The sequence below is a fragment of the Periophthalmus magnuspinnatus genome, chromosome 3 (assembly GCF_009829125.3).
Source record: "Periophthalmus magnuspinnatus isolate fPerMag1 chromosome 3, fPerMag1.2.pri, whole genome shotgun sequence".
Lineage (NCBI taxonomy): Eukaryota > Metazoa > Chordata > Actinopteri > Gobiiformes > Gobiidae > Periophthalmus > Periophthalmus magnuspinnatus.
Window position 1 is genome coordinate 28,382,211 of NC_047128.1, and position 27,660 is coordinate 28,409,870.

A 27,660-nucleotide genomic window follows, 5' to 3' on the forward strand; every position below is an offset into this window, starting at 1 on the left:
GCATGTAAGACTAAGCTGTCCTGTACTGCCCTTGTCATTGAAAGGGGACACACTAGCTATAATCAGATCATATCAATTTATGTATTTTTTCTCCTGGTACTTCTTGTGAGTCAGTGGCTATGAAGAGCTAATGAATAGCCAGCTGTCACCCTCACTGACTACAGTGTGCTTTGACACAATGAAATGATGTAGCTATTCTTAGATGCTTGGTTGTGCTCTTCGACGGATCCCATTTTTCACACCATTAACTATAGCCTACTGGTTTTATTCAGAGATAGACCAAAACAATTCCAAACACACCCACGAACCAACACAATTGCAACAATTGATCCCAGCTGTTCCACCAAGTCTGTTGCAATCCTGTGCAAAGGCAAAACCATTATCTCACTTCTTGAACATTAATTAACATTTAATCTTAGCACAAAACATAATTAATGCTCTATAGCATTTTAAGTTATGTATACTCTAGATGAATACAGTGAAGTACAATTAACTAAATGTCAACCAGTTATCATTCCAACTGACTGAGAACCATAATAATAATAGAGGCTTTACAAGCCTCTCATTCACTTCAAACCGTTGATCATAAACTACTTCTATAGCCACAGCTGCCCTGGGGTAGACTGACAGAAGCATAGCTGCTAATCACTACATTCACTTCATGTTTCATAAATTGTTTCAATTTTTTGGGCTTTAAAAAAATCCAAATATAATTTGGAATTCTTTCTTTTGACATTATTTGGCTCTGGTTTGGTCCTGTTAAAACGTGCACTAGTGATTATTTAGTATGTATGTTGTACATTATTTTGTTCATTCGTTTAGTCATGGCCAGATTTTCCCATGTTGACTTGACACACATGATGACTCAGTATACCCAATAGGTATGCATTGTAATTACAACATTTAACATATATTGCAGAATCTATGTTTGGGCATAGAATACAAGTACAACCGTAGATGATGAGTAGACGTTTTGAGTTTAAGACTTATTAATTGATAGGGCACAACTGGAACATTTTGAATATTTTCCTTAGCAGCGTTCAAAGCTAAAGTCTCATTATAGTGCAGAGTTCGCAAAGGGAGGCACAGCAAAGGCCTCCTAATCCAGTGGGTCTTACTGGCATGATGGGCTAGTCAATATTCCTTTCCTGCATACTAAACAAGCTGGATCTCAACGCCAGTGCTAGGTAAAAGAGACTCAGGGGAACGCTTTGCCTGGTGCAGTTCTATTCTCTTCACAGCTTTCAAGGTTAGATGCTGTTGAAGTCTTAACCCATTGTTTGCTGTCACTTTAGCTTTTAACTCTCTTTGAATCCATCATGTTGCTATGCAGATATGTTTTTTCAGCTTTTATCAATATGGCCATCATGTAGTAACCCAACTATCACTAAGCATGCAGTAATTAGCATATTTTTGCAATTCTGCTTATCATTTAAATCCTTCCAAATTCTGCCATATCGGTGTATCCAGAGTTGGGATTAGCAAAAATACTGCTTCGGCTTGTGATCTTTGTTGCTGTCTTTGAAGCAAGTTGATAAAATCGCATAAAACATATGCCTCTAAACATATTACGACTTTAGTGTTTTTAGTATAGACAGATGAATGTGTGCCAATACTGGATTGATTTGTGTTCATTATTGTGAAGGCACAGTCTCAGCTGTTAAGATGGCCGTGCTTTGTTTTCAGCACTGAATACATTTATAGTCAATTGTTTATACTGTCTTTTTTCTGAGCAACGAGAACTCAGCTGGAGTCACGTCACCAAGTTTAATTTAGGAATTTAATTTCCACACACAAAGGAGGTCAGGCAAGGAGGACCAAACTGACAGCAGGCACGGCGGGCGGGTGCTTGTCATTTCTTTCAAATGTCGTTTAATGTGATGAGAGCCTTTGGCCCTGTATGTCCGGCTGATGGGGACTTGGTGACTGAGGGAGCTTTCAGCCTTGCTCAGTTCTATCATTGTCTTCCAAGAAAGTTGGACAAAATTGAAAGCTCATTTGGGGATTGGTGCTTGGTGGAAAATGTCTTATGTCATTGTAAAAATAAATTACTTTCAACTCTTTTCAACTCCACGGTCAACAGCACTGATTATAAATAACGATGCATAATACGATACTGGTATCAGATATGGACTCCGATATTGAAAATTTTGGAGGATCGGATATTGGCTTCCAAGACATTGGTTCAGGTGATATCCATTTGTGTCTATAAATCGGTGTAATAAGATGATTTACTAGCCAATGTTGTTCCAAAATGTCTCGAAGTCAAGGCTGCAAACTTGTCACCTTTTGGAGAAATTCGCTGTTTTCATTCATGTGAATTGTGTTGATCTGTAATAAAAATAAAATGGGTGGGTGTCCCATATTGGCACTGAACATCAACTGTAATGTAAATTGCACACACATTCTAGAGTGGGTGTTTTTATAAAATTCACACTTATAAGGCACAAAATATAACTGCAGTAAAGTAAATAAATTCCATTTTCAGTTTCTGCCCTAATAATCTTTGTGTCTCTGGGAAAGACACTTATTTCACATTGGATACTCCCCTTACAAAAACAACAGGAAAATCATTTGTCATAAAAACCTGCTATAACATTGTACAGTACTGTACTTTACTACATCCATAACACATCCATGGCATAACACTTCATTGTAAGGCTAGCCCTCTACCCACTTTACAACATTTCTAAGCTGATATGTACTTTGGCCACAGCTGTACTTATTTTTTACATTGTGTGTTTCCATCAGCTTGTCACTGTTAATTACAAAAGATGACAAGATCCCAAAATTGGATGCTCTGTTGCCAAGTGTCTTTCCCTTGTTGGTAATCTTATCAGGCACTTTTCTGCTCCTTTCCCAGGTCAGCAGCAGGATCACCGAGGACACTCACAGAATTCTAGTATAAAACATCTGCAGGGTAAAATTAGGGCTGGATGATATGGACAAAAATGTTTATATCGATATCAATTTTCATATCTCTTTATATAATATATATCTTTATTTTTTATGTTAAATACATCCTTTCTCTATAAGCTGATGATTAAAAATAAAAATATGTAAATGTCAGACTACTTTTGGGAAGGACTGATTAAAATAATAGTATTACCTATAACATCTTAGTTGCCCTCAGTTCTAGCCTATTCAGGCTGGGCAAAATACTTCTATTTTGCCTACTACAGCAAATAAGTCTAATTGGTCAGCTGCTCTCCCTCTACAGTGTGGCAAACAAGTGCTTTTCCCAGTTTTATATATGTAGTGCTTGTGCATTTCTGAGACAGGGTTTATTTTAAAGCAGGTGAAAAATGAAAAAAAATTGCAGTGTACAGCGTAGCCATGTGTTACCCCTTATGCTAGTACTTTAGCTCCTTGGCAAACTTTTATGAGAGAAAAGAATACCCACACACCCTTTTACTTTGTGGGAACACAGTAGTGGTAGTAGTTAGTTTGGGACAGTTTCTGAGTGCATTTTGCTATAAATGCTGAGTAACATGAGGCTGTCTGCAGCGGACACGGAGAAAGAAATGTTTGAAAGAAGCTAACGGAGCACTGCGATTCGAGCATCTTTTCCTGAAAACTTAAAAGTGAGCAAAATAAAGCCTTAGATAAATCCTGGATAGATATTCCTGTGGGTCCTGGTGGACAGTGGACAGGTTTAGTCCAGACGCTGAGAACAGGACATGCAGACGGAGCAGACACGAGCAGTTATCAGGCTGCAGCTCTGTTCTCTGTGTTAGAGGCATAGACAGTCGATGGTGAGAGGAGTCGAAAGCCAGGGAAATGGGCTGAGCAGCGGCACGCCTCTATTTTCACCAGATTACATTACATTGATATTTACGGTATGGCCAAATTTAAATTTTGCGCAAAATCCAATCAGTATATTTAAAATATCGATATATTGCCCTGCCTGAGCTGAAATGGTGCTTTGAGTTTGGTTTTTGGGTGGCCTCTGTTAAATTTGATACTGATTAGGTGGAAGGCTAAACTCAATGGCAGTGCATGACTGTGATTTCCCATCAACATGGAGGTGTCAAAACTGGTTTGTGTCTTATAATGGCGAGGCACCAGTGAGGGCTGGCTGACAGGCTGACTGATCTGAATCCAGCTGTTTGTGTTTGGAATACCTAACCCCCTGGCAGAGTGAAAAACAATGCACCATTTAGGCATAACCCTCACATGAAAGAGAACCATGCTGTAGTAAATGTGAATAGCACTTCTTTGAAAGACTCAATTTTAGCAAAAAGTACATTGGATTTGACAGCCACCGATGGGAATGTGAGGCAGCTATTAGGTGATAAAAGGGAGTGGAATTGACCAGTCCATTTGTGCCAGGCTGTCTGCACAGTGGAAGACTGAGAATAAGGTTGGTTTTGCATATTTATTGGCATGCAAGTGAGCACAAAGTTTCCCAAAAATTGAGAGAACAGTCAGAATGATTCAGTCCAGGTTTACTCCCAGTGGGGCTGTAAGATTAATCGTAATCAAATCAAAATCACATTTTGAATAGACACCATTAGCAAATTGTAAAGGCTGCAATTTTAAATACCATAATTTCCTCCAAGAACAACATAATCCCACCTTATTCTGCATAAAAACTGCTAACCCTGTAGATCTGATTTCTAGATATGAAATGTGATTCTTGGATTAGTTTGTCAGTTCATATTTCAGTATATTTGTCAATTCTTCTGGACATGTTTAAAATATGAACTGTGAACAGAATCCTATTATTAAACCATAAATCTCAAAACCAATTGCAATTGCAGTGCTTGTCAGAAATATCGCAATTAGACATTTTTCCGAAATCGTGCAACCCTAAGTCCTTTTAAGTCGTCCATTGCTTATTTCCTGGCAGGGCCATGGAGGTAAAAGGGGTAAAGGATATATTTCCCCAAGGCCCCCTGCAGGGAGCCCCAGCAATTTTCATATACAGAAAATGCAATGTGAGCTCACCAATATGGTTTGTACGCTGCAATTAATAAACTTTTATTCAGACTGAGATTCAGTCATTTGCTAGTCGTCATTAATTTTTAAGAGTTCTGCAGCCAACCCTTGGTTAGTAAAAGCATGTAGTTTTGTGTTTGTATTGTTTATGTTCAGAAAAATAAAATTCAGTCCAAAATTGTAATCGATGGTAATGTGGAAAAACATGTGATCATATTTTTTTTTTGTTATATACCCAGCCCTATTTTGTACCCAGGGCCCAGAATTTCGTGCTATATACCCGTTTCCTGGATTTGGTATTTGGCATAGTTTTGGCAGAGGAGTTTAAGCACCCAAACGATCCTGGGAGCTATGTTTGGTGGGGGCTTCATGCCTCTGATAGGGTCACCCATGGCAAATGGGTCCTGGAGGATGGGTCAGACTAAGCAGTGCAGAAGCCTTTCATGATGAGGACACGATCAAGGCCAGTTACATCACCCGGACTGGGCTTCACCTTGGAGGTGTGTGCTTGACAGCGAGCGCCTGGTGGCCGGGCCTTTCCCCATGGGATCTGGTCAGGCTCAGCCCGAAGGAGCAACGTGGGGCCATCCTCCCGTGGACCTACCACCTGCGGGAGGATCCGTGAGGCTGGTGCGGAGAGAACTGGGAGGCAGTCTAAGGTGAGGGCCTCAACGTCGGATCTCCAGACATGGAGAGGAGCTCTGGGGACATGGAATATCACCTCGCTGGGGGAAAGGAGCCTGAGCTTGTGCGGGAGGTTGAGCATTACCGACTAGATATAGTTGGCCTCACCTCCACACACAGCATGGGCTCTGGAACCCAACTCCTCGAGAGGGGCTGCCTGTGGGGAGAGCAGGTGAGCTGGTGTGTACTTGCTTATTGCTCCACAGCTCAGTCGCCACATGTTGGAGTTCACCCCGGTGAAAGAAAGGGTTGCGTTCCTGCAACTTCGGGTCGGTGGCAGGTTTCTCACTGTTGTGTTGGCTTACAGGCCAAATGGTGGAGTACTCGGCCTTCTTGGAGTCCCTGGTAGGGGTACTAGACAGTGCACCGACCGGGGACACCGTTGTTCTACTGGCGGACTTCAACACCCACAAGGGTAATGACAGTGACACCTGGACCCAATCCCCAAACTTGGTAGTTTACATCAAAAGTAATGGATGACATAAGGCTGAAGAAGGAGTCCCATTGAGCCTTGCTGGCTTGTGGGACTCCTGAGGCAGCTGATGAGTACTGGCAGACCATTCCACGGCTTGTGCGGTCACAGAAGCAAAAACTCAGGGTTGGGAGGAGTTCAGTGAGGCCATGGAGGAGGACTATCAGATGGCCTCAAAGAGATTGTGGCTAACCGTTTGACAACTCTAGAAGGGGAAGCAGTGCTTCATCAACACTGTTTACACTGCGGGCGGAGAGCTACGGACATCGGGTCCTCGAGGGTTCATGGAAGTTTGCCCAACTAGTCCACATATGTTTTGTGAATCTGGAGAAGGCATTCAATCATGTCCCTTGTGGTGTCCGGAAGTAAGTCAGACCTGTTCCCGGTACATGTTGGACTCCACCAGGGTTGCCCTTTGTCACCGGTTCTGTTCGTTGTATTGATGGACATAATTTCTAGGTGCAGCCAGAGACCTGAGGGGGTCCAGTTTGGGAAACACAGGATCTCATCTCTGCTTTTTACAGATGGTGTTGTCCTGATGACTTCATCGAGCCAGGACCTGCAGCAGGCACTGGGGTGGATTGCAGCCAAGTGTGAAGCAGCTGGGATGAGAATCGGCTCCTCCAAATCTGAAGCCATGGTTCTCCACTGGAAAAAGGTGGCTTGCCCTCTCCGGGTGGATGGTGACTCCTTGCCTCAAGTGGTGTTCAAGTATCTTTTTCAAGAGTGAGGGAAGGATGGAGCGTGAGATTTACAGGTGGATCGGTACCACATCTGCAGTGATATGGTTGCTGTTTCGGAGCCGAAAGCTCTCAATTTACCAATCAATCTACATTCCTACCAGTGACGTGCGGTGAGGTTCATGGTTGGTGAGGCACTGACTCCTTTAGTGTCAGATTTACAAATATATAAACCAAAAAGGGTCGCTTATTGAATTGGCTGCTGGGTATTTCATATCTCATCAGCATTCTTCACAAAACACGCACGCACACACACGGTACATATTACAGATATGTAAAGGTAAAAAAACGTGCATTTGCTCTACACCCTCCCTGTGTTGTAGTGATGCTCGGGTCAGGATATTTTCAACCCGCGGGGCCCCGCATGTACGGCAAAATATTACCCGCCCCGCGCGGCTGCCTCTATTTTTCGAACCCGCCTCGACACGATGCACAGAAATAATATTCATAATAAGCAGCATTATTTCAACCTGCATTTCGTGGGAAAAAAACTGATCAGCCCCAACCTGAACCGAGATCAAATGAGAATTGAGAATTTCAACATAAAATCTGCCGGTTTTCCTTTACCTTGGCATTGTGGATGCTAACGTTGAGCCTCCGCTGTTCGTTTAAAGCCAAATCGATCCTTGAGTTTCCAAAAGTTTTTAAAGCAATTTGGCTTTGGATGTGAGTGGTCGATCTCTCATGTTTGCTGAGGCTTCGTGGTAAATCTTTCATGTCACAATATCCCGTGTTAGTCCAGACATTGTCACAAGTTGAGAACAGAAGGCAGGGGAAGCAGTAAAGACGTTTTTTCGAAGGACAGCCACACAGCCACTCTTTTCGGGTGTACCACTCCGTTTGAAAAGAGCGCGTTATCTTCTGTCCCGAAGTTTGAAGCAAACCTTTTAGCTCCGGTGTTGGTCTACCCGTGTTAATCACGTCCACTTTTGACTGAAAGTCCAGTTTTGAGAAATTTTTAAGCTTCGATATATAATCCTCTTCCATTTTGGCAGTCCGGCGTAGCTAGCAAAATATAAAAGGGATCGCACTTGACTCGCCTGGGCCTGGCGCCTCTGCGTAGAAGAACAGCACACGTACCCGTTGGCTCACGTACGCCCTCTTCAGTGCGGCAGAGAACTATCTGCCTCACCCTGCGCCTTTTCACCGCGGTTTTATTTTCCATCAGCAAAACCAAATATGTCACTAACAAACATTAAACTTTAATGGTTAATAAAGACATTAGCCAGAGTGGAAAATCAGGTCAAATAAACGTATCTGCAAACATTATATTGGAAACATGCAGATATATGGCAAGCAGCACGGGCCAATTGCATGTATCAACCCAGTTTGTAATGGATGGCGCATTCAGAGGTGAGGCTTGACTCGTTGCTGCCGCACCTCTCGTTTCATCCCTGTATTTAAACAGGTAATAGGGAAATTCGGCGATTTTGACAATAAAAAATGTTCGAAATGAGTTGTACATAAAAATCAGTGGACAAATATTAATATAAATTTGATGTTATAATTATTTATTTTTTTTACTTGTCATGATGACAGGTGAGGCTCTGCCTCCCCTGCCTCCCCTGACCGCACGTCCCTGATTCCTACCCTCACCTATGGTCATGAGCTTTGGGTAATGACTGAAAGGACAAGATCGCGGATACAAGCGGCCAAAATGGGTTTCCTCTGTAGGATGGCTGGGCGCTCCCTTAGAGATAAGGTGAAGAGCTCAGTCACACAGGAGGAGCTCGGCGTAAAGTCGCTACTCTTCCACATCGAGAGGAGACAGCCGAGGTGGCTTGGGCATCTGCTCAGGATGTCTCTGGATGCCTCCCTAGTGAGGTGTTTCCCATGACACGCTGGATGGACTATGTCTCTCAGCTGCCCTGGGAACGCTTTGGGGGTCCCACTGGAGAGGCTGGAGGATGTGTCTGAGTTGAGGGAAGTCTGGGAGTCCCTGCTTAGACTGCTGCCCCCTTGACCTGACCCCAGATAAGCGAAAGAAAATGGATGGGTATAGTTTTGTTATGTGCTGGTTTATTGTTTGCATATATGAATCCTGATGTTTGCCTGCACTTATAATATATTAAAATATAATGTATTTACTCCTTATCTTTATTTTGTTCATATTCATCCTTTTGTTGCTGTAGAAATTTTACACAAGGAACACATGTTTTCCCCCAAACCTTAAAAATTGTGCTGCAGTGTCCAGTCTGCAAATAAATAATAATAATAAAATAATAAAATAAAATAATAATCTGTTTACCAATATTCACTCTACAACATTTCTATTTAATTCAGGTTTATTTATATAGCACATTTAAAACAACTACAGCTGACCAAAGTGCTTCACAAAAAAAATTATAAAAATAAATAAATAAATATACAGATCACGCGATACATAGGAAAAGAACAATAAAACACCAAGATATCTTGCCTAGATAGAATTAAATGCCAGGGAGAGGAGGTGGGTTTTCAGTCTAGTCTTAAACTGTGTTAAAGACTGAGAGAATCTGACAGGCACAGGGAGACTGTTCCATAGTCCGGACACTGCCATAGAAAAGGTTCTGTCACCTCTGGTCTTGAGTCTGGCTTTGAGCACAGCAGCAGGAGCAGGTCAGCTGATCTCAGGGCTCTAGGTGAAGTATAGGCCTACAGTAATGCCCTCAAATAAAGTGGATCCATAGAGTGCAAATATTTAAACACAATAACATTTTGAATTACACCCAATATGACATAGGGAGCCAGTGCAGGTTGCACAGCACAGGTATGATGTGATCTCTTCTCTTAGTTTTGTCAGCAGATAAACTGCAGTGTTCTGGACATTCTGTAAGTGCTGCATTGAGCCCTGGTCCAGCCCCACATACAAAGAATTACAATAAATTTCAAATTGCTTTTTCAAAATCTTTCTAGATACAAACATACTTCCTAACACTGCCTGGTGGTGAGTTTGTCTCCATGATAAGTTTGTGCGGTCAGTGAGCTGCAGGCCTCTGTGTCTGACTGATAGCTGCCAGTGTGCAGGGCGTTATGTACTCTGCTGCTGATAATCGCTCTTTGTCCAGCCGATACTTGCTGCTATTTTCATTTGGAGCTTTAATTTGACAAGTTCTGATTGCCTTCCTGTGTTTGCTTGTCTTGCGCTACGGTGGGGACGTGCAGCTTTGTCTACTCAAGGGGAGCCTGCATAATAACTCCATCCACATAATAGCAGTCCATTACTCTTGTTACTGTACTCTGTGCGGCCAATCTACATTTTATGTCAATTTTCATCTACCATCCTCCTTGATGTTTTTGGTCATCCTACTTTGCACACATCTCAATCTCAAATGATAAGCACTCAAAAATGCTTTCCAGAGTCTGAAGTCTAGAAAATGAACTAAAAAAATGCAGCATCTATTACAAAATATTTGGCTTGTTCCTATGCTCTAAGTGGTCATTTTTGGGGAGTTGGCAGCAGTGAGGCTATCAGTTCAAGTATTGGAGCATATCATCTATGTTGTGTCCTAGGAATCAATGTGTAACTATATGTCGACAAATTCTAAAATGCTTATACATTTTACATCACCAAATATATATCTTATTGGTTAATGGCTTTACCTACAGTCTAAAAGCTGTTCTATAAATAGACTATCTTATAATTTCCATTCCATGTGTTGTTGCTGTCATTTTCTGCATACAACTGCATTGAGCTGTAACATGCTGTAGGCGGGGGATATTTTGAAAACATATTCTATGTCAAGGGTCACGTCATGTTGTGGAATAAACATGTTGAAATCAGCTCACACTTTCTGCAATGTGCAGTATTCCATGTCCTGGGGCCCCATTGATATTCATTTTGCCATTTCACATTGTAACTAAGAGTGATGTTATATATATATATATATATATATATATATATATATATATATATATATATATATATATATATATTACACACACACACAGCATATATTCGGTAGACCATATCTCCTGTGATCACAGGGATCTCCTGTGATAATATTGCCATGTATTTTTGCACACATGGAAAAAACCTTAAGATTTTTTTTTTCCTCCTGTGTTTGCATTTGGCTTAGATACCTTTGAAGATCTCATAGTTCAAAAAATCTGTTCTAAAATGACAGAAAAAATATTACCTGAAATAATAACTCATTTATAATGATGTCAAACTCATGTCTTGTCTTGTAGAAATTGTGTCTCATCCCACCCCTACCATATGGTCATAAGTCTTTTCTGTTATTTCATTACTTCATTCTAACAGCAGTTCATCATTAATTTATGTGACATTTACTATCTGTTTTGCTGTGGCCAAGAGACTTTATGGAACATTAGGCTTTCAAGCATTTGATTCCATTCTCATCACCCTTTGCCACATTGTGCCATCTCACAGGTCACTTAATTGTAGGATATTGATACTTCAGTATGACTTAGCATCTCACATTATTTGTAGTCATTTCAATACATGTGATGGTGCCCTCCTTGGAAAAAGGACATTTGTACCACTGCGCGGAGTCCTCTCTAATAGGGTCTGGGATAAGAATGGTAATACGCATTTGTGCTGGCAGAGGCGCTGGCCGTGTTTTTGTTTATAAATAGCTCCAGCCTGCATTATTCCACTTGCGCTTGTCCCATAATCATCAATCATTGGCCCCGCTCCTCACACTCACCAGAGGAGCTGCTGTCTCTTGTGCTCTGCCCTTGCACCTCAAACAGAGCAAGAACATAAAGTAGGGAACAGTGAGGAACAGGATAGCCCTGACAGAAGGGGAGGGATTGTGGTGGTGATTGAGTGAATTATGGCATTTTCAGCAGCTCCACTCGAAAGCTTAAGCTGGAGGTCATTTTTATGCACCAACATCTGGTACTCAGATGTCACAGACTGCCTTTGCTCTGGTCATGTCAGATCAAAACCATGGGAGGGGGTCTTATGGCTTTAAGGGCTTTAACTGCAGTGGTCACAATTGGAATAAATTGACAAGGATCATGCTCTGTTGCACACATACTACTCCTGTATCTATCTGTCTAATCGAGTGTAATTATCATTCGTCACACATACTGCAGCATCATTGAAGGCATCCTCTCATGAACGTCAGTGCCATATGTTCTCTTTTGTGGTGTGTCACTGTGCACACACTCAAGCCTGCTGGTGTTACTATGGCAGAGGCAAAAATGTACAAGAAATTGAGCTGATTCTTAACAAAATGATTATGTAACAATTGCGTTCTTATCTCAGCCTGACGCTTTTCAATAGCTTTCCACATCAACTGCACCTCCCACAAGACTACACTGAATACATGAAGGACATTCATAAAACAATAACTGGGTGATTTGATTAAGAAGCAATATGACTTATATATGGTTCTAAAAATTAGCTAAGTTAAACTTTAATTAAAAAGTAAGCTTTTAGTATTTTGCCCGCTACATCTTCTCACATAGATTTCTATTTTACAAATCCCCAAAGCAAGCTAATGCACATGCAGCACATTGAGAGCTCACCTCCCGGAGTTCCTTGGCCACATCCTTAAGCTCCTTGAGAATGCCTTCCAGCTGATCGATCACCATCTTCATGTGGCTGCGGATGCGTTCTCTCGGGCTGGGGGTCTCAGAGGTGTCCCGGGCCGGAGCTCTGCTGAGGGACATCCTTCACAGGGCAACGTGGGGCCAGTGGCCGACAGGCTGAGGGCGTGGGGGAGCCGAGTCGGGGTCCATGTCTTTGGCTACAGGGAGCCTCAGTGCTACTGATCCGAACAAGGGCCCCGGCCACGCAGGGAGAACTCAACATCTTAAAAGCACCTGGGCTGCCCAAACGCCTTGCCTGGCCCGCACTGTCGGCACCTGCTCACACTTGGACATCCATGCCTTTGGATAGATGCTCGCAAAAAGGAGGTAAAAAAGTGCATGGGAGAAATGGAATACAGTAAATCCATGGAAAACAAGGAAGCAAATACAAGGGCTCAAAGTAATATGGGGCTCTTACATAATGATGTTCAGCCGACTCATCTCCTGTCAGTGTTTAAAACTGTTCCCCAGCAGAAGCTGATTTAAAATAGGCTCTGTCAAATGAGGGGAAAGGCCCCTTTCGTCTGTCATGTAGGATTTATTTTACCTGTGACACACAGTGACATGATGTCTTGGTAAAATACAAAACAGGCTCACGTTTGGCCTTTATTAAGGATGCTATTCTACATTTAAATAGAAAAATAGAGTGTTTGCAATTGCTCAATAATGAAAATAATTATCTTTTACATTGTTGGTGGCCAGAAGGGACTTTTTAACTAACTATAGTCCCTCACAAGTGGTTAATAATGATTTGTAGGAAAAGGTAAATCCTGTGTGAAAAACAGGTATTCCTCTTGGATGACTCCTTTTTAGAGGTATACAAGTGAAAAGCTTCGGAAGAGGAAATTAACTCTCTCTTTCAACCGTTTCTTTGCAGCTGATGACTTAATCATGCCCTTCACTTCATGTTCATGAAAGAAATACAAAAGTAGGTGGACAGCTCCCACAATCTTCCCACACTGCCGTGCTAATTCCAGGTGACATGGATTCCAGATTAATAGAAAGCAGCACAATGTGTCAAGTAAGAGGAATTTGCAGAGGAATAAAAGAATCATTGAGTTTATGCCAGACCGTAGTGAGAGGCTGGAACAAGCACCTTCATGTAGAAACTGGGTTGGCTTGTGAGGCGCTGCTCTTCAAGTCCTGTCAAAGATGCTGACCCACGGCAGTCTAAAGGGGTGTGCCCCAAAAATCAAAACAATAAAACAAGGGAACAGACTCAAGAGAAAAAGGATTCTCTTCTCTCCTTCAGTTGTTGCTAAGGGAACCCGGTCTGCCTCCTTGTGCTGTGATTGGATAATTATTTTACTTCTTTTCCATGTAGGTAATGTATTTCTCTGCGGGCTTCTTTTAGAGTGGCTGAAAGCTGCGTGCCATCCAGTAGCATGAAGTAAATCCCATGAAATCTTCCCAGAGGAGCCTTAGTGAACGAGCTGGGAGGAGAGACGAATTCTCTTCGAATCCAGGGCGATGCCACTGCCACTGGTCTGCTGGCCAATCACACATGGTACCTGGACCGACAAAACCACACAAAAAAATCACTTATTCCATCATGTGTCCTTCATTTCCCCAACACCTCTCTTGCTTCTTCCCCTGGCTGAGCAAACGCAGCGAATCATGAGACTGACAGGAAGTAACTGCGTTGATGATTTTGATCCTCTTTTAAACTCCGCATCACTTGTGTGACTTTGCTGTTGCTATGCCTATATCTCATCCACACAGAGAGGATCAGTGCTGCCCCGTATAACACCGCTTCTTTAGCACTTCCATGCTCACACACGCACCAACATCTTGTGTCCACCTCATTCGCTCTATCCTCTTGTCTCACACACACATACACGCTCTGTCTTGCTCCCTCCAGCCCTCCCTACCTCTCCTCCCTTCCTCCTCTACTTACTGTCTTGACTGAAGCTTCTATCAGCGGGCTTCTTTCACTTCGTAGCTCAACATCGGAGGTGCACAAGTGGAAGATGAGCAGAAGATGAAGAACAGTCTTGATATTCGAGATGCTGGGAAGAAGGCTGGAGGTGACTAAGAGATAGCCTTGTTTTTTGGTGGAGGGGGGGTTGAGATGCTACATCCGTTACTCTCACTCAGTTTAAGTGTTGGGCTGGAAAGGAGCCTGCCGTCATCGCCCGTCAGAAGGCGTCAGATGGAGAAGTGTGACAGCGGTGAGGAAGTGAACGCCGCGTGATTCATTGTACTGGATGACAGCCTTCCCTCTCTCTCTATCTGCCCTGTCACCCCCACAGTCCCGCTGGTTGGGTCTTTCCCTTCGTCCCCACGCGTGCGTTCCCCAGCGCGCTCTGTGCCTCCTCGCTGACTGGCGGATGAAGGGAAGCTGATGCCAGAGTTTATTGTGGAGCTCGGGCTGCTGCCAGCTCCACTGGGCTGTGTGCTGTGCTGTGCGGAGGAGGGGCCTGGTGCGTTAAAGGAACAGTGTAGTGCTGAGCGGTCCCTCCTCTCGTCTTATGCCTCTCCTGTGCTGCCGTGCATGTACTCCACTACCTCACTATTCCCTGTTTGTCACAGTTCTACCAAGGGTGTTACCTTTGCTTATATCAAGGGGAATGATGTACAAAAGTCCCCGTAAGTTGCATTCTTAATATATAATGGAGTGGTGTTTGGTGGCTCAGTGAAAAGAACTGGGAATGGAAAGACACAAGACCTTTTCTCTTTCAGCACAACATAGGCTTTGCACAAAATAACAACGCGCATTTGTCAAAATATGCTCCATCTTTTTAAGTTCATTCAACAATAGTATGTAATGATTTTATTTTATTTTTTTTGTTTTTGTCCCACGGATGCTTGCTTAGGGACTTGGCAGCCCCTCCACAGACGGAGGTCCTGTGCATCTTTGGTTTCACAATTTCTTCTGGCCGTTTAAGATTTTGCACTGGTATGATAATATCAATATAGGATTAAAGCATTTATTTAGAGCATTCCCTTTGTGCTTGGATCTGGTCTTCATTGCATGTTACGCATGCAGTCTTGTGTTGTGTAGTGTGAAGGCTGCAGATGGGACACACTGCCACATGGCTAGTGCAGCAGTGCAGAGCCAACAAGCTTCTCAGTAAATACTCTTTACAGGAAACAGGTGTCCTTCAACACATTTCTCTGCAGCCTTTTCTCCATTTCTTTCAGACACTGTTGCAATGTTTAACAGCATGATATGATTTTGTGACACTTCCAGGCCATTTCTGGAATGATTCTGATTTATCTAATAGAGCCATTCTATGAATTGCAAGAAATGACCTCTGACTGACGAGATCCAGGTGCAGGGTGCAGATAGCAGTGTCAGTGATGCCTTTACTGGAAAGCATGTGAATTATATTCCTGTAAAATATATTTTTTAGTAGCGTCACAGTTCATACTGGCTACTTTTAACTGAGGTGTACCCCGAGAAGTGTTTTCCTTGTCCTTTATTTTTGAGTGGGCCCTCACATTTACTGGGATAATTAATAGAATATAACAGAATTTTCCACTGGGCACAGAACAAAACCAATGCATCACTATGTTTATGTGTACACCATGAGGCTTTTCAAAAAGATCCCAGTTTTAGAAATAGTAATGTTAAGTATATACATAATGGCAAGATTTGCAAATTATGCTGTCTTCATTACATGAATCTGAATCGAGTATGCCACTGCTCATTTGTTTCAATTCAATATAATAGATACCTTTTTTACATTGAATGTGCTTCTCTTCATTGCTTTTCTTTCATCTGAATCATCTTACAGCCACAGAGAGATTATTTTTGTGTTTCCTTTTGATATTTGGCATAATGTTTTAATACATCAGCCGAACAATCAGTGCAAGATTATAATGCGTTTACTATAGCCTCAAAGTGTCATTGCATTACAATATGAGCCAATACTTCTTATACAATACATCATCCTTACCACTGCATTAATTAGCCCCCATTCAGTCAGTCTTCAATACCCTTCATCCTTAAAAACTGCTTCCTCACAAAAGGCTTTTTTTGTTAGATGTTGCACTTTTATTCTAAACAGATGTCCAATCCAATTAAATGTTAAATGTGTTTTGATCTTATGGGTCTAACCCCATGCCTCATATAGCCCTCTTCAGTTGTAATGACCCATTTCATTTGCTTATATGACCTGCATTCCAGGTGTTTATTTTATTATGAGCTCTGGACTACATGCCATGATAAAATGTAAAGTCAAATTATACACAGCATTTAGTATATATGAGGTGAAATACAGAATATGTTGTTTTCTGAAAGTTGTATTCAAGTATTATGTCAAAAAGTAGCCTAAAGATAAAAACGGCATTGTCATTCATCATTAATAAGAATAGAAAAGTATTTCTAGCAGTATTTCTCATTTATTGAGATAAACATGTTTCCTTTTTCTATATATTGTCTGGGTGTTTTGTATGTTTCTGACATCAAATTCTGCTTTATGTACTTGTCTAATCCATGGTTAATCTGTAGTGCTACTCCTCTCCTGTCCATTATGTGGCACTGTAGTGCAGTTCTGACATCAGCTTTAACACCATAAATCCCTGAATGTGGACTCAATGTCCAGGAAGACACTTTGGAAAGGCAACACATTTAATTATTGCACTAAAATGTTGAGCATGAGATACAGTACTTGTTATATGCACATGAAACAAAGGATTAATCAAAGTGTATAATGTACATTTGCATAAATAAATGAAGAGCACTCACTCCATTCAGAGATGATTTATTTAAAACTATCTTCTATAGGCCTACTGTGCCGTCATTATTTCCCTTGATTACACGCAGTGGGTTTTACATAATCCATGCGCTGATAATGCCACAACCAAATTTTGGCTTTCATTTGAATAGACTGAACCAGTTCAGTCGACATCTGGCATATTTAGTATTCATGACCAAGTGTGGAAATGTTGGCCTGTTTTCCATTGTGTCCTTGTGCAGATGAGCAGACAGGGGCCTTTACTACAGCCTCTCTGTCCTCCTGCCTCTCCCTTGACCCAGTGTTATGTCGTGTATAAGGCGTGTGTGTTTTTGCATGTTGTGGTTACTCCCTGTGTTAGCACTCATGTAGCATGCAGAAGAGCAGGCGTTGTCTCACACCATAACACCCAGTGACGGATCACTGCTTTTACACAATGAAATGAAGCTTAAGTGTTTGATTGATTTCTCATTTACTTTCCTCAGCAGAGCCAGTAGTACAGTGGTAGCAGCGGGTCCCACGACCACACAGGTCAGTGTTCATTTGAAAGAGTGGCCCTTTGTCATATTCAGGACATACTCTGAGCTGGAATTACTCTGTAGTCCTCTGCCAGTTTTTTATGGAGCTATGTAAGCCACAATCATTTGAAGAATAACATGGTAGAGGAAAGGATGAATGTGAACCCAGAAGAGCTGCTTGGGTGGCTGGATGTGGCCATGGACTTTAAACAGATTACATTTACAAAAAATTTTACAGACAATGAAACTGCACAACTGACCAGGGTAAGAGGGATATAAAAATGTCGGTGAAAGTTAACCCAATGACACACTAGTTAGAAATGTCATACAAATGAATTGTTAATGACAATGCACATGTTGAAAGTTTTCACACTGTATGAGGGATTCACTCAGCTTTTGGTTGCCTTTATAGAGCAATGTCTGTGCAGTATTTATTTGCCACTGAGGAGAATGGCCTATATTCCACTGCACAAGGTAATTGAGCATTAGGTAAGAGCTGTGCATATTAAATCTGATGAAGCATGCAGTGATGAGGTTATATGTATGTTAGCCAGAGGGAAATCACACTGACTGGAAGTCATTAGTATGTAATGAATGGCCATAATACAATAATCAAGCCACTGGACAGCCACATATAAGGTTATAGTTCATTCATTAGACTGTGAAAGTCAAAATGGAGCCGCTTAAAGCTAATATGCATGTGGAAGGGAAATGCTCAGGGTTATAAAATAGGGGTTTGCCTGTGAGAGAATATGAATATGAATAAATTGTATAGCGTAAAAAAGCGTAGAGAGCATATTCAAATATCTTGGGTACAAAAAATGGTAGGACGTGTTGCCTCTTATAAAGGCAGATATTAAATTATGTTTATCTATGTATACATATTTTCAACTGCAATTGTTATCAAGTTATAATAAATTATGTAAGTAATGAGAATATTAATTTAATACATAATGCCACAGGGTGATCTCAATACATTTGTACAGATCACATGACCTAAATTGTACTCTCCAGTACATTCTATTCCCTCTTAAAATGACCACCAATCCCCAAATCAGCAACACCTTACAGTATAACCCTCAGGCACTAAAAATGCTTCTGTGAATATCTTGTGAGATATTATTAAATTATTCAGATGTGTTTGCATCTTAAGGAAACAGATGCATTCAGACAGAGAAGGCTAAACAAGTGAGAGCGAAAAATATGAATATGAAAATGTTCTGTGATCAAGAGTCTGAATTATTTAGCCTGACCCTGATGCATACTGTCACTCTTGTCTCTTAGCCCGGGGCTGGCCAAGTTTCCTGCTCAGTGCTGCGGTCACATGTTTGGACAGACACAACAAGGATTTTTTTAGTAGCATTTTAAGATTTTAGTGTAAGTATGCACAACTAAAAATAAGTTGGTCACTCCAACTGATCGCTCCTAATTACAATCCTTTCCTTGCAATCTAACTGTAGTCCAGTGATGGGACAAAATGTCCTAAATCAGCAAAATGTTTTACACAGCCTTTCTTAAAGGAATAATAGGGTAAAACAAAACAAACAAAAAAACTCTTGACTAAAGCTGTTCTAAAGAGTTAAAGAATTGTTCTTAATGGAAAAGTTTATTTGTGGTCTCATCCATAGCCATTGTCATCATGTCTGCCCAGTCAATACAGACTCTAAAATTGCCAGCCAAGGCCACATGCTTTTACTTATATGATGTATTTTACACAATTTCTGATGTGACTGATAGGTTTTTAACCAAATGCACGGTTAGTTTATAACACACATTGTGGCTTCCAATAAAAGAAAATAATTTAAAAAAATACACAGTGGCCTGGGTATGTGTCATTATACATCATGTTAGAAACAAGACCTGTAAGGAGCCGAGGGTCAGGCACAGAACACACAACAACATTTATTTAGCCAGAATTAACAATAACGTAATATCAACTGAAGGAATTTAATCAAACTCCCAACACATGACAAACTGTGCTGACAAAGGACAAACTGGCTGGGCTTTCCAGCTGTAATGAAAAGAAGGTAACTAAGACTAACATGCAACACTGGATAATACATATATTTAAAGACTAAAGGGAATTCAATTTAGCAACATAATTAAAAGCAAATTATATTTAGAACCAACTGATCAGCCCGGGGTGGTTGAGTGACGTCTCTTCAGTGTGGGGCTGGGCTGCCCTCAGAAGACCACAAACATTATAAAACCAAATGTATTTCCTTCTCCTAACCAAATTTGAACCTAAACCATTTTTTGCAATGCACATTTAAAATGTACTTGCAAACATGTATTTAAAGGATGGACTATACTATCAAAGTGTGGAAGTATAGTTGGACTGGGATGGTCTAGACTTGATCAGACTGGCTTCCACTGTAAATTAAAGATTCCAACTGATGGTTTACTCGGGAGGCCCTTTCTTACCTCTTTGTGTGCAGATTGACCACTGCTGCTACTGACATGAATTTGGGGTTTCTACGTTTCCAGCACAGTGCTCTGGTGATGAGAGCAGTGGATATAGGATACTGGGCACATCTGTCACCTGCTCGTGCTGTGTTTGGGATCACTGGACAATGCTGGACTTATGGTAAATCTAAACTACAGATTCTCATTTGTAGCAAATAAACATATTATATTGGCCTAAATAATAGTTCAAGATGTGAAAGATACTGTTTACTGTTAAGTGTAAATTTATTTGTCCGCCATACTACACCCACACTTTAAAAAACATGCATAGCATCAGGTATGTATCTGTGAGATTTGAATTATAGTAGAATTTATTAAATTGTTCAACTATTTGCATTAGTTTTGATTTAGCTTTTCAATGAATTGAAGCTTGTTCCTTTTATCAATCTTACATTCTGTTTGAAATGTATTCCCTGCACAGATTCTTGTAAGTTATTCATCCCACATCTTAGTGCAGTCTTTGTATTGCGCTGTTCGGGCTGCATCATTCTCCGCTCTCATCAACACATCACACAGACAGAGCGGTTAGCCCCCACCACAGCCGCGCCCCCTCCCTCTATTCCACCCACCGGTCGTCACTGACTCATCACAGCCTCTCAACATGTGTCAGGCCAGCCAGCAGCCTCCATCTGTCTCCCTGAGCGCCAGCCAGCCATGTCCAGCCCCATAGAGCCACACAGGCAGAGAAAAAGTCATTCCCAAGACAAAGTGTGTTATGCCATGCTGCCGTCTCTCCCTGAAAATGAGGACTCCATTTGGGGGAGCAGTGGTAGTTTAGCAGCTCTCCGTGTCACGTAGGCCAACGAACATGAGTCAAGGTGTCAGACAAAACATTACTGGATATAGGATTGTTTAAGTTGCGTGTAGAAGATGGTTGAGTAACACAGAAGACCGCTAACAATGATTTCTTTAATGCTTGTGCATGTTTGTAATATTAACATGACATTAGTTCTGGCTTTGCATAGATTGGTTCTCCTGTTAATAGTCTGTGCCTGAGCTAATGGTGAGTAATTGCATGGACTCCAGCAACCCCCTGGTACCTCTAGCAGTAATGGATAAGTCAATGTATATAGAATGCAGGAGATAAACACACTAGCACTGCATAAAAACTGTTTATTTGGAAATCACATTTTTAAAAGTTTTTAGAATCTGCATACCTTTTTTTTTCTTCTTCTTCTTTTTGGTCATATTTGTAAACTATAGTCTGCATCCTCACTTCTGTATGTTTTCAGCTCTTAATGTAGAAGACTGCTATAAATATATAAAGATAAGATAATAAATGATGTACGCACAATAGCATTTGAATTACAATTTAAGAAAATCTATAAATTCACCTAAGAAATCTTCTTATTAACTGGGGCAAGCTATATAAATATTACACCATACATTTGTCTTTTAACATCCATATATCGGTTTTGTTTATTTTTTATTTATCTATTTATTTTTTCTCAGTTATATAATGCAAAAACCTTCCCACAATGCATCTGGAGGTTGGTATTCCTTCACATTAGGAAATAACAGACAATATATTAAGCCAAATGCAGCAAAACGTGCATGAATAATGAATGTAGACTTGTAATTCTTGAGGGAAGATGGGCCTTTGGCTTTGTCATATTTTTCCCTCATTAATGTGAGGTTGTGTATGTCTAGAGGCTGCTACAAATTTTAAAAGCTCAGGGAATTGTTGATTGAATTTTAAATTACTGAATTTATTTTAGAATATGCTTTAGAGAGCAATTCCAACAAATGATTTAACCTTAATTTGGGAGCTTTTACTAAACTACTTGTTTTTCCTCTGTGTAACTTTTTAATAGTAAGAGTAGAATGTGGTTTTATAGTCAAAGTAGTTTTCATTCATGGTTTCTCAAAATTGTATTGGCAATTAATTAGCTGCAATTGGCTGACTGTGTGGGTATTTGTCAAATATGTCTTAAAACTGGGACTGTGTTATATTAAATGTAGAAGAATAACAAATATGTACAATTAAATGGGACTCCTATTGCAAAAACAGTATTTCTTTGGATAGGAAAGTATTACGAATTTGTATTTTTTTTCTCTTGCATGTTTGTCATTTACCAGATTAACCATGTGCGCAGTGGAAAATCTCTATAAAATGACAGTCCATGCTTGTTTTAAACGTTGCTTAATTTCATCAAAACACTTTATTGTTTGCACAAATGCTGTTTCTGGCAGTACAAGGAGGTTACAATAATTCACTGATTGCCAAATAAAAATGTCAAATAAAATTAGAGCAAGGCATTTCTCCAGGCATCAGCCCAAAACGACAAAAAGATTCACCGATCTGGATTCAAACAAGTGACCCACGATTTGAGAAACATTAAATACTTTTTATGCGTACTAAATAATATAATACTTATAACCATATGTAATGAACTAATATATGCAATATAACTGGAGAAAAAATAAAATTACAACATAGAACATAGAAAAACAAAAAGTGAGAAATACAAGAAATTCATGCTTTGCTAAAGTCATCACAGACAACAGAAATAAAAATAATTTGAAGTTTTTTAGGTTTTATTTATTTTTTATTTTTTTCTACAATGGACCATTTTTCCAACCCTGATAAAAAAATAAAATAAAATAAAAAAATACTTCATACAGTAGATAAAGATGTACTATTTTTTAACACATCTCAGTGTTTTCCTGTACCAGAGGAAACACTGGACAGCTTTGTCCTGGTTAAAGCTGAAATTCTTGGTTAAGTATTTTCCTCAGTGAGGCCCACCACATGTCGTTTAAAGTTTATGAATCTTTTGGAGACAAACTTTTAAACGTGATGATTTGCTCTCTTCAGGCAGGTTGAGTTTCCCACTGCCTTTAAAGCGACAGTGGTGAGGCCCCCGCTGAAGAAGAGCAACTTAGATTTGAATGATTTTAACCACAGACCAGTGTCTAATTTATCATTTCAAAGCTAATTTTTTTTAGAAAAAATTCAGTTTGGTTTTAGAGTGAACCATAGCACTGAGACTGCCTTGCCGAAGATTCTAAATGATTTTAGACTGAATTATGATTCACAAAATGTCAGTGTTGGTTTTGATTTTGATAATATAACAAAACTCTCTATTACAACCCCATGTAGTTTGAGTCATTAGGTGTTTTCTGCAGCACTGTCTAAGGCCATATACTAGTTATGTAATGGTAAGTAAAACTGGTGCGCTGTTTGCTAGTTCTGTGAGGATTACCTTGGCATCAAAACTCTACACTGACCTTTGAATGTTGAGAAAAGCGCTTATAAACTCATCGCTGTGGATAAATAGGTTGCGGGGATGTGTTTGGAAAGTATGGAACAAGTTTGGACCTCTGCAAAATATTTTAAAATAAAGTACTTTTGCTTTCCACATTTTTTAAGACAGTAAAATTCAGGTACAGCGCCTCAAAGTAGTGTCCATTTTGTGATTTTACTTCTTAACCACTAGTTTTCTGTGTTGGCGTAGCTTATGGACCCATTTGGAGTCATTCACTGTTAATCAACTTTCCTTAGATGTTGGGGGACTTTTATAGCAGAGTGAGAAGTGAAAGGATTTGAGTGCATGGTCTGCTAATGGGACTATTTCATTCTGTTTAAAAGGGCAATATTCAACCCAGCTGTTTAAATAAGCATTGCTAATGTTCCTCACGGGCTCTGAGATGGGCATTATCTATCAAGCAGGGCTCCATTTGGCAATGCCGCACTGACTTTTATACGTTTTCCCTGCTGTTCCCACTCAGGTTTGTTTTATAGCAAAGGCACTTACTACTCCATGTTTTTTTTGTTTTTTTTCAGCTCTTAGTGTTTTTAAACTAAAATGCATGCTTTCTCCTGTTTAAAAGCGTTCTTCCTTCTTGCTGTCTTGCTTGCTATTGCCAAAAAAAAAAAAAAAAAAAAGTAGTTTGATCTGTATTTCGAACACTCAAATTTGTCTTGCACCTGAGATTTTTATTTTTTTTATTTTTTTTGGGTGGACAAACTTACACAGCACTGCATTCCTCTGTGCCAGGTTTTAAAAGTGGTCTCTGCCTCATCTTACTCTAAAGGAGAGGCCACGATTATGAGTTTCACATACCTTTTAACTGTAAATCTTGGTTTAAGTGAATTAAACATTGACGACGTTGCCACGACCGCTTCAGGTAAGGTTAGGGGGCAGGGTCTTCACCTCTCTCTTACTCTCAATTTATTCTTTTTTTAATTTTTTTTATTTCTGTGACATGTCTTTCAAAACATTTCTCTTCAGATCAGTATTCACTGCAGCTAATATCACATTTCTTTGGTCTGATCATAAAGTGGAGTGAAGATACCGTGTCAGAAGTGCTTAAGCCGCACAGTAAATGATTTTGACCCAGTCTGTCAATTTGGTGTGAAGAATGCTACCTTCATTTTTATATCAGAGGGTTGTGTGAGGGAGAGGCAGTGGAATCAGCTAAACTAATTGGACATGATATGCTATTAGCCTCATAGTACACAGGTTCAACTTGATTGGGGACTATCATTACGCGTTATTATCTCCGGATTGAAGTTAGCTGATCATAGATTATCAATGTTAATTTCTGACAAAGGAACAATAAACCACTTCACACTATTCCAAGATACATTCTGACGACACAGTAAGCCTGCGTTGTCCATCATACTTTCATGGTCCTCAGGGCAAACATAGTGAGAAGTGCTGTGGAGATGATCTCACTCCTTGTGCGGTCATTAGCTCAGGTTCAGCTCTGCAGATGGTTTAAAGGCCAGCTCCACTCAGCTGAACACAACACACCACACAGCTGTCTCCTGGTCCCACTGATTGCTTCAACACCAATGAGCAGCACTGACATGGAACCACTGGAGGGTCAGCTTTGTGCTATTGTTCAGCAAAATGATCTACTTTCAATTCATTTAAAACATTACAGATTTTTAATGTGTATATGCAGAGTGTTTAATTAAAACAGTGGATTGGATTTTAAAAGGTTTCCATACACATACAATCATTTATATCAGTCTGTTATTCCATATTCACACAGAGGTTTTGTAGAAGAAGTAAAATTCAATTTTGTCAATCAGACAAAATTTTTTTGAGGGAAAACATTTTGCTGCTCATCCAAGCCACTTCTTCAGTTCCAGTCAGATTACTGCTTTATATCTGTCTGAAGGGAGGAGCCAACTACACTGAAACTAACACATCTGTTGTTCACTGTTTGTGTTTTTTGTCTGGGTCTGTTGAGCTACACTAAGTGTGAACTGTTCCTGAGTCATATTTTGCATAGTTATTCAGGACCCTAATGGGTGCTTTTACACCTATTAGCATAGTGGCTAGCACTATTGTTTTCCTTGTTTAGATCTCAGGATGGAGGTCCCCAATTCTGATCCTGTTCAATTGTCTTTAATTGTCTGATTGTCTTTAACAAAAAAATGCCTCTTTAACTTCCCTCTCAAACCATTTATTTTCTACATTGAATGGAGTCACTCCATTCAGTGTAGTGAAGACTGCAGTGAGCATTATATTGTAGAAATGTAAAATAAGAGAATGTATTCAGGACGCCAGTCTGCTGTACATCCACATCTCAAAGCTACTAATCATTTCTTTGAACGTGGTGAGATTCAGATCTTAGTCAAACAAATGGTTCGAGTTGAATGTTGAATGTTAGGGACCTGAATGTTTATACAAAATATGACTCAGGCACAGTTCACACTTAGTGTAGCTCAGGAGGCCTAACAAATAGAAACTGTAAACAACAGATGTATCAGTTTCAGTAAAGTTAGCCCCTCCCTCCAGGTAGATATAAGTCAGTGTCCACCAGTAATCTGACCAGAACTGACAACAACAGAAACCTGTTGTCCAGTTGTCAGAATAGAATTATTATTTTTTCTATGGATCATATCTGGACGACTGAGGGATTACACAGACGTTTTGTAGACGAGGCTTGTTATATGGCCTCTCTGAACACTACTTATTTGGGATGTCAGTATCATTAAAACAAGGAAATATAATAGTTGTCAATATACTAGACCTGCTGCCACTCCTGTTTGCTGCTTCATACACAGTACATTTTTATTGGGCATGTCCACCCTGTGTTCCTGTGGTCTCTTTTTGTGCTTGCTCCTGCCAATGTGATGCATTATTTAAACTTTACAGTTTGTAATGAATGAATGCCAGAAAGAATGCTTGTCTGTTTTAGGGAACATAATCAACTAAAGACATGTCCTGCTGATCAATTAGTTGACTAAAAGGGGGGCGTGACAAAAGCTCTCATAACCATTGACATATCTTTACAGCTGCAATATTTATGCAGAAAAAAGTAGAAAAGTAGATTAACAGGCAGATTAAACAGACTTTTGCCTACAGCTCTAGTTTGTATAAACCTAAGATATCTGTAGCATCATGTGGCCTTTAGATGCTGGATTACCCCAAACAGGAATCAACCAACTCAAAGTAATGTATCACTATTTTTAACACGTTTCATTTTCACCACAGTTTATAGAGAAGTTATGTTTTATGTGCACTCAACCTTACATTGAATAACTTAATAAAATCTCAATTACCACCAGCCATTTTTCCACTTTGCTAAGCCAATTCATGCAGGTGCCTCTCTGACTGACAGGTGACGTGATCTCTTTTGTGGATAGGGCACTCCAAAGCTAAAGTGTTGACAATGAAAACCACTTTTTGTAAGAGCGTGAATGTGTGTGCTCGCTTTTCTAATGTGGCCTCAAATGCTTTTGTGTGTGCTAAAGCTCCACTTGGACCTCAGAGAGTGATGAGCCATACAATGTATTAGACATGTAATCAGTGGACCTGTTCATCTCTGCATTTGGGTGAGTGAAATCCTTAGGGACGTCACTTTAGCGTGGATACCCTCTTGATGGTGTGGAGTACCGCAGTGCTGCCCACCCGCCTCACCCAGGAGAGGTGCTAATGTGAAAAGAAAGGACCCTACACAATAGATTTTCTCTCATATCACTCCACGTCTTTCTGCATCTGCTGTGCATTGCAAACAATATAGTGCAGTCTCTTTTGCTTTAGCCCTCAGACTCACTACTGACTCTTTTTCTTGGTGCTTCTGACTTGCAAATACAGCCAGTCTTCAGCCCCTTCCCAGTTTCATTAAAGTGGTTGTCTAATACACTGCAACCAAATGTACCAAAGAAACTGGTTGGCTATAATATGAAAATCTGACCTCATCTTGCGCAAGGTCGTGGGCAATAAACACCTGACAAGTGAGTGGGCAGACAGAGATTTGGATTCTAATCTTCAGTTAGCGCCCTGTTGGTGCAGGGTGTTACTGGGGTCAGCTCACTTTCCCCTCCCTGTGGTCAGTTCCTGCTCAGTGTGAGCGTGATGTGTTTTATTTCCAATGCTGCTGGCCTCTACCCATCCCTAGCATCTGATTTATTGATATTGACCTTTTGCTGAAATTAAGCGTGTAGATCCCTTAGCAGTGAGAGCAAAGTTTAAACCAATTAAAGAGCACTTCACCAATCAACATGGCAAGGCTAGAGCTGTCTCACAGGCAGGACCACTGAAATTATAATCATTTGCACTGTATCAAAACCTGTTTGCAAGGCAAACGGTGCCTAAGTAATTTGATTAGGCCAGCCAGCTAAAAAAAGTGCAAAGGATCACCTTGGGTCTGTG

The 27,660-nt window shown here is 40.5% G+C and overlaps 1 protein-coding gene across 1 annotated transcript in view; it reads right to left on the bottom strand.

Moving 5' to 3' along the window:
- The window catches only part of insyn1 (inhibitory synaptic factor 1), a 35,919-nt gene extending 21,160 nt beyond the window's left edge, over window positions 1–14,759 (bottom strand). Inside the window, exons 1-2 of the mRNA XM_033991706.2 lie at window positions 14,276–14,759; window positions 12,316–13,889 (exon numbers count right to left, since the gene is read on the bottom strand). Of these exons, the coding sequence (XP_033847597.1) occupies window positions 12,316–12,459 (144 nt within the window). The 5' untranslated portion in view covers window positions 12,460–13,889; window positions 14,276–14,759. The remainder of the gene's footprint in view (window positions 1–12,315; window positions 13,890–14,275) is intronic.
- Between the last annotated feature and the right edge of the window lie 12,901 nt (window positions 14,760–27,660).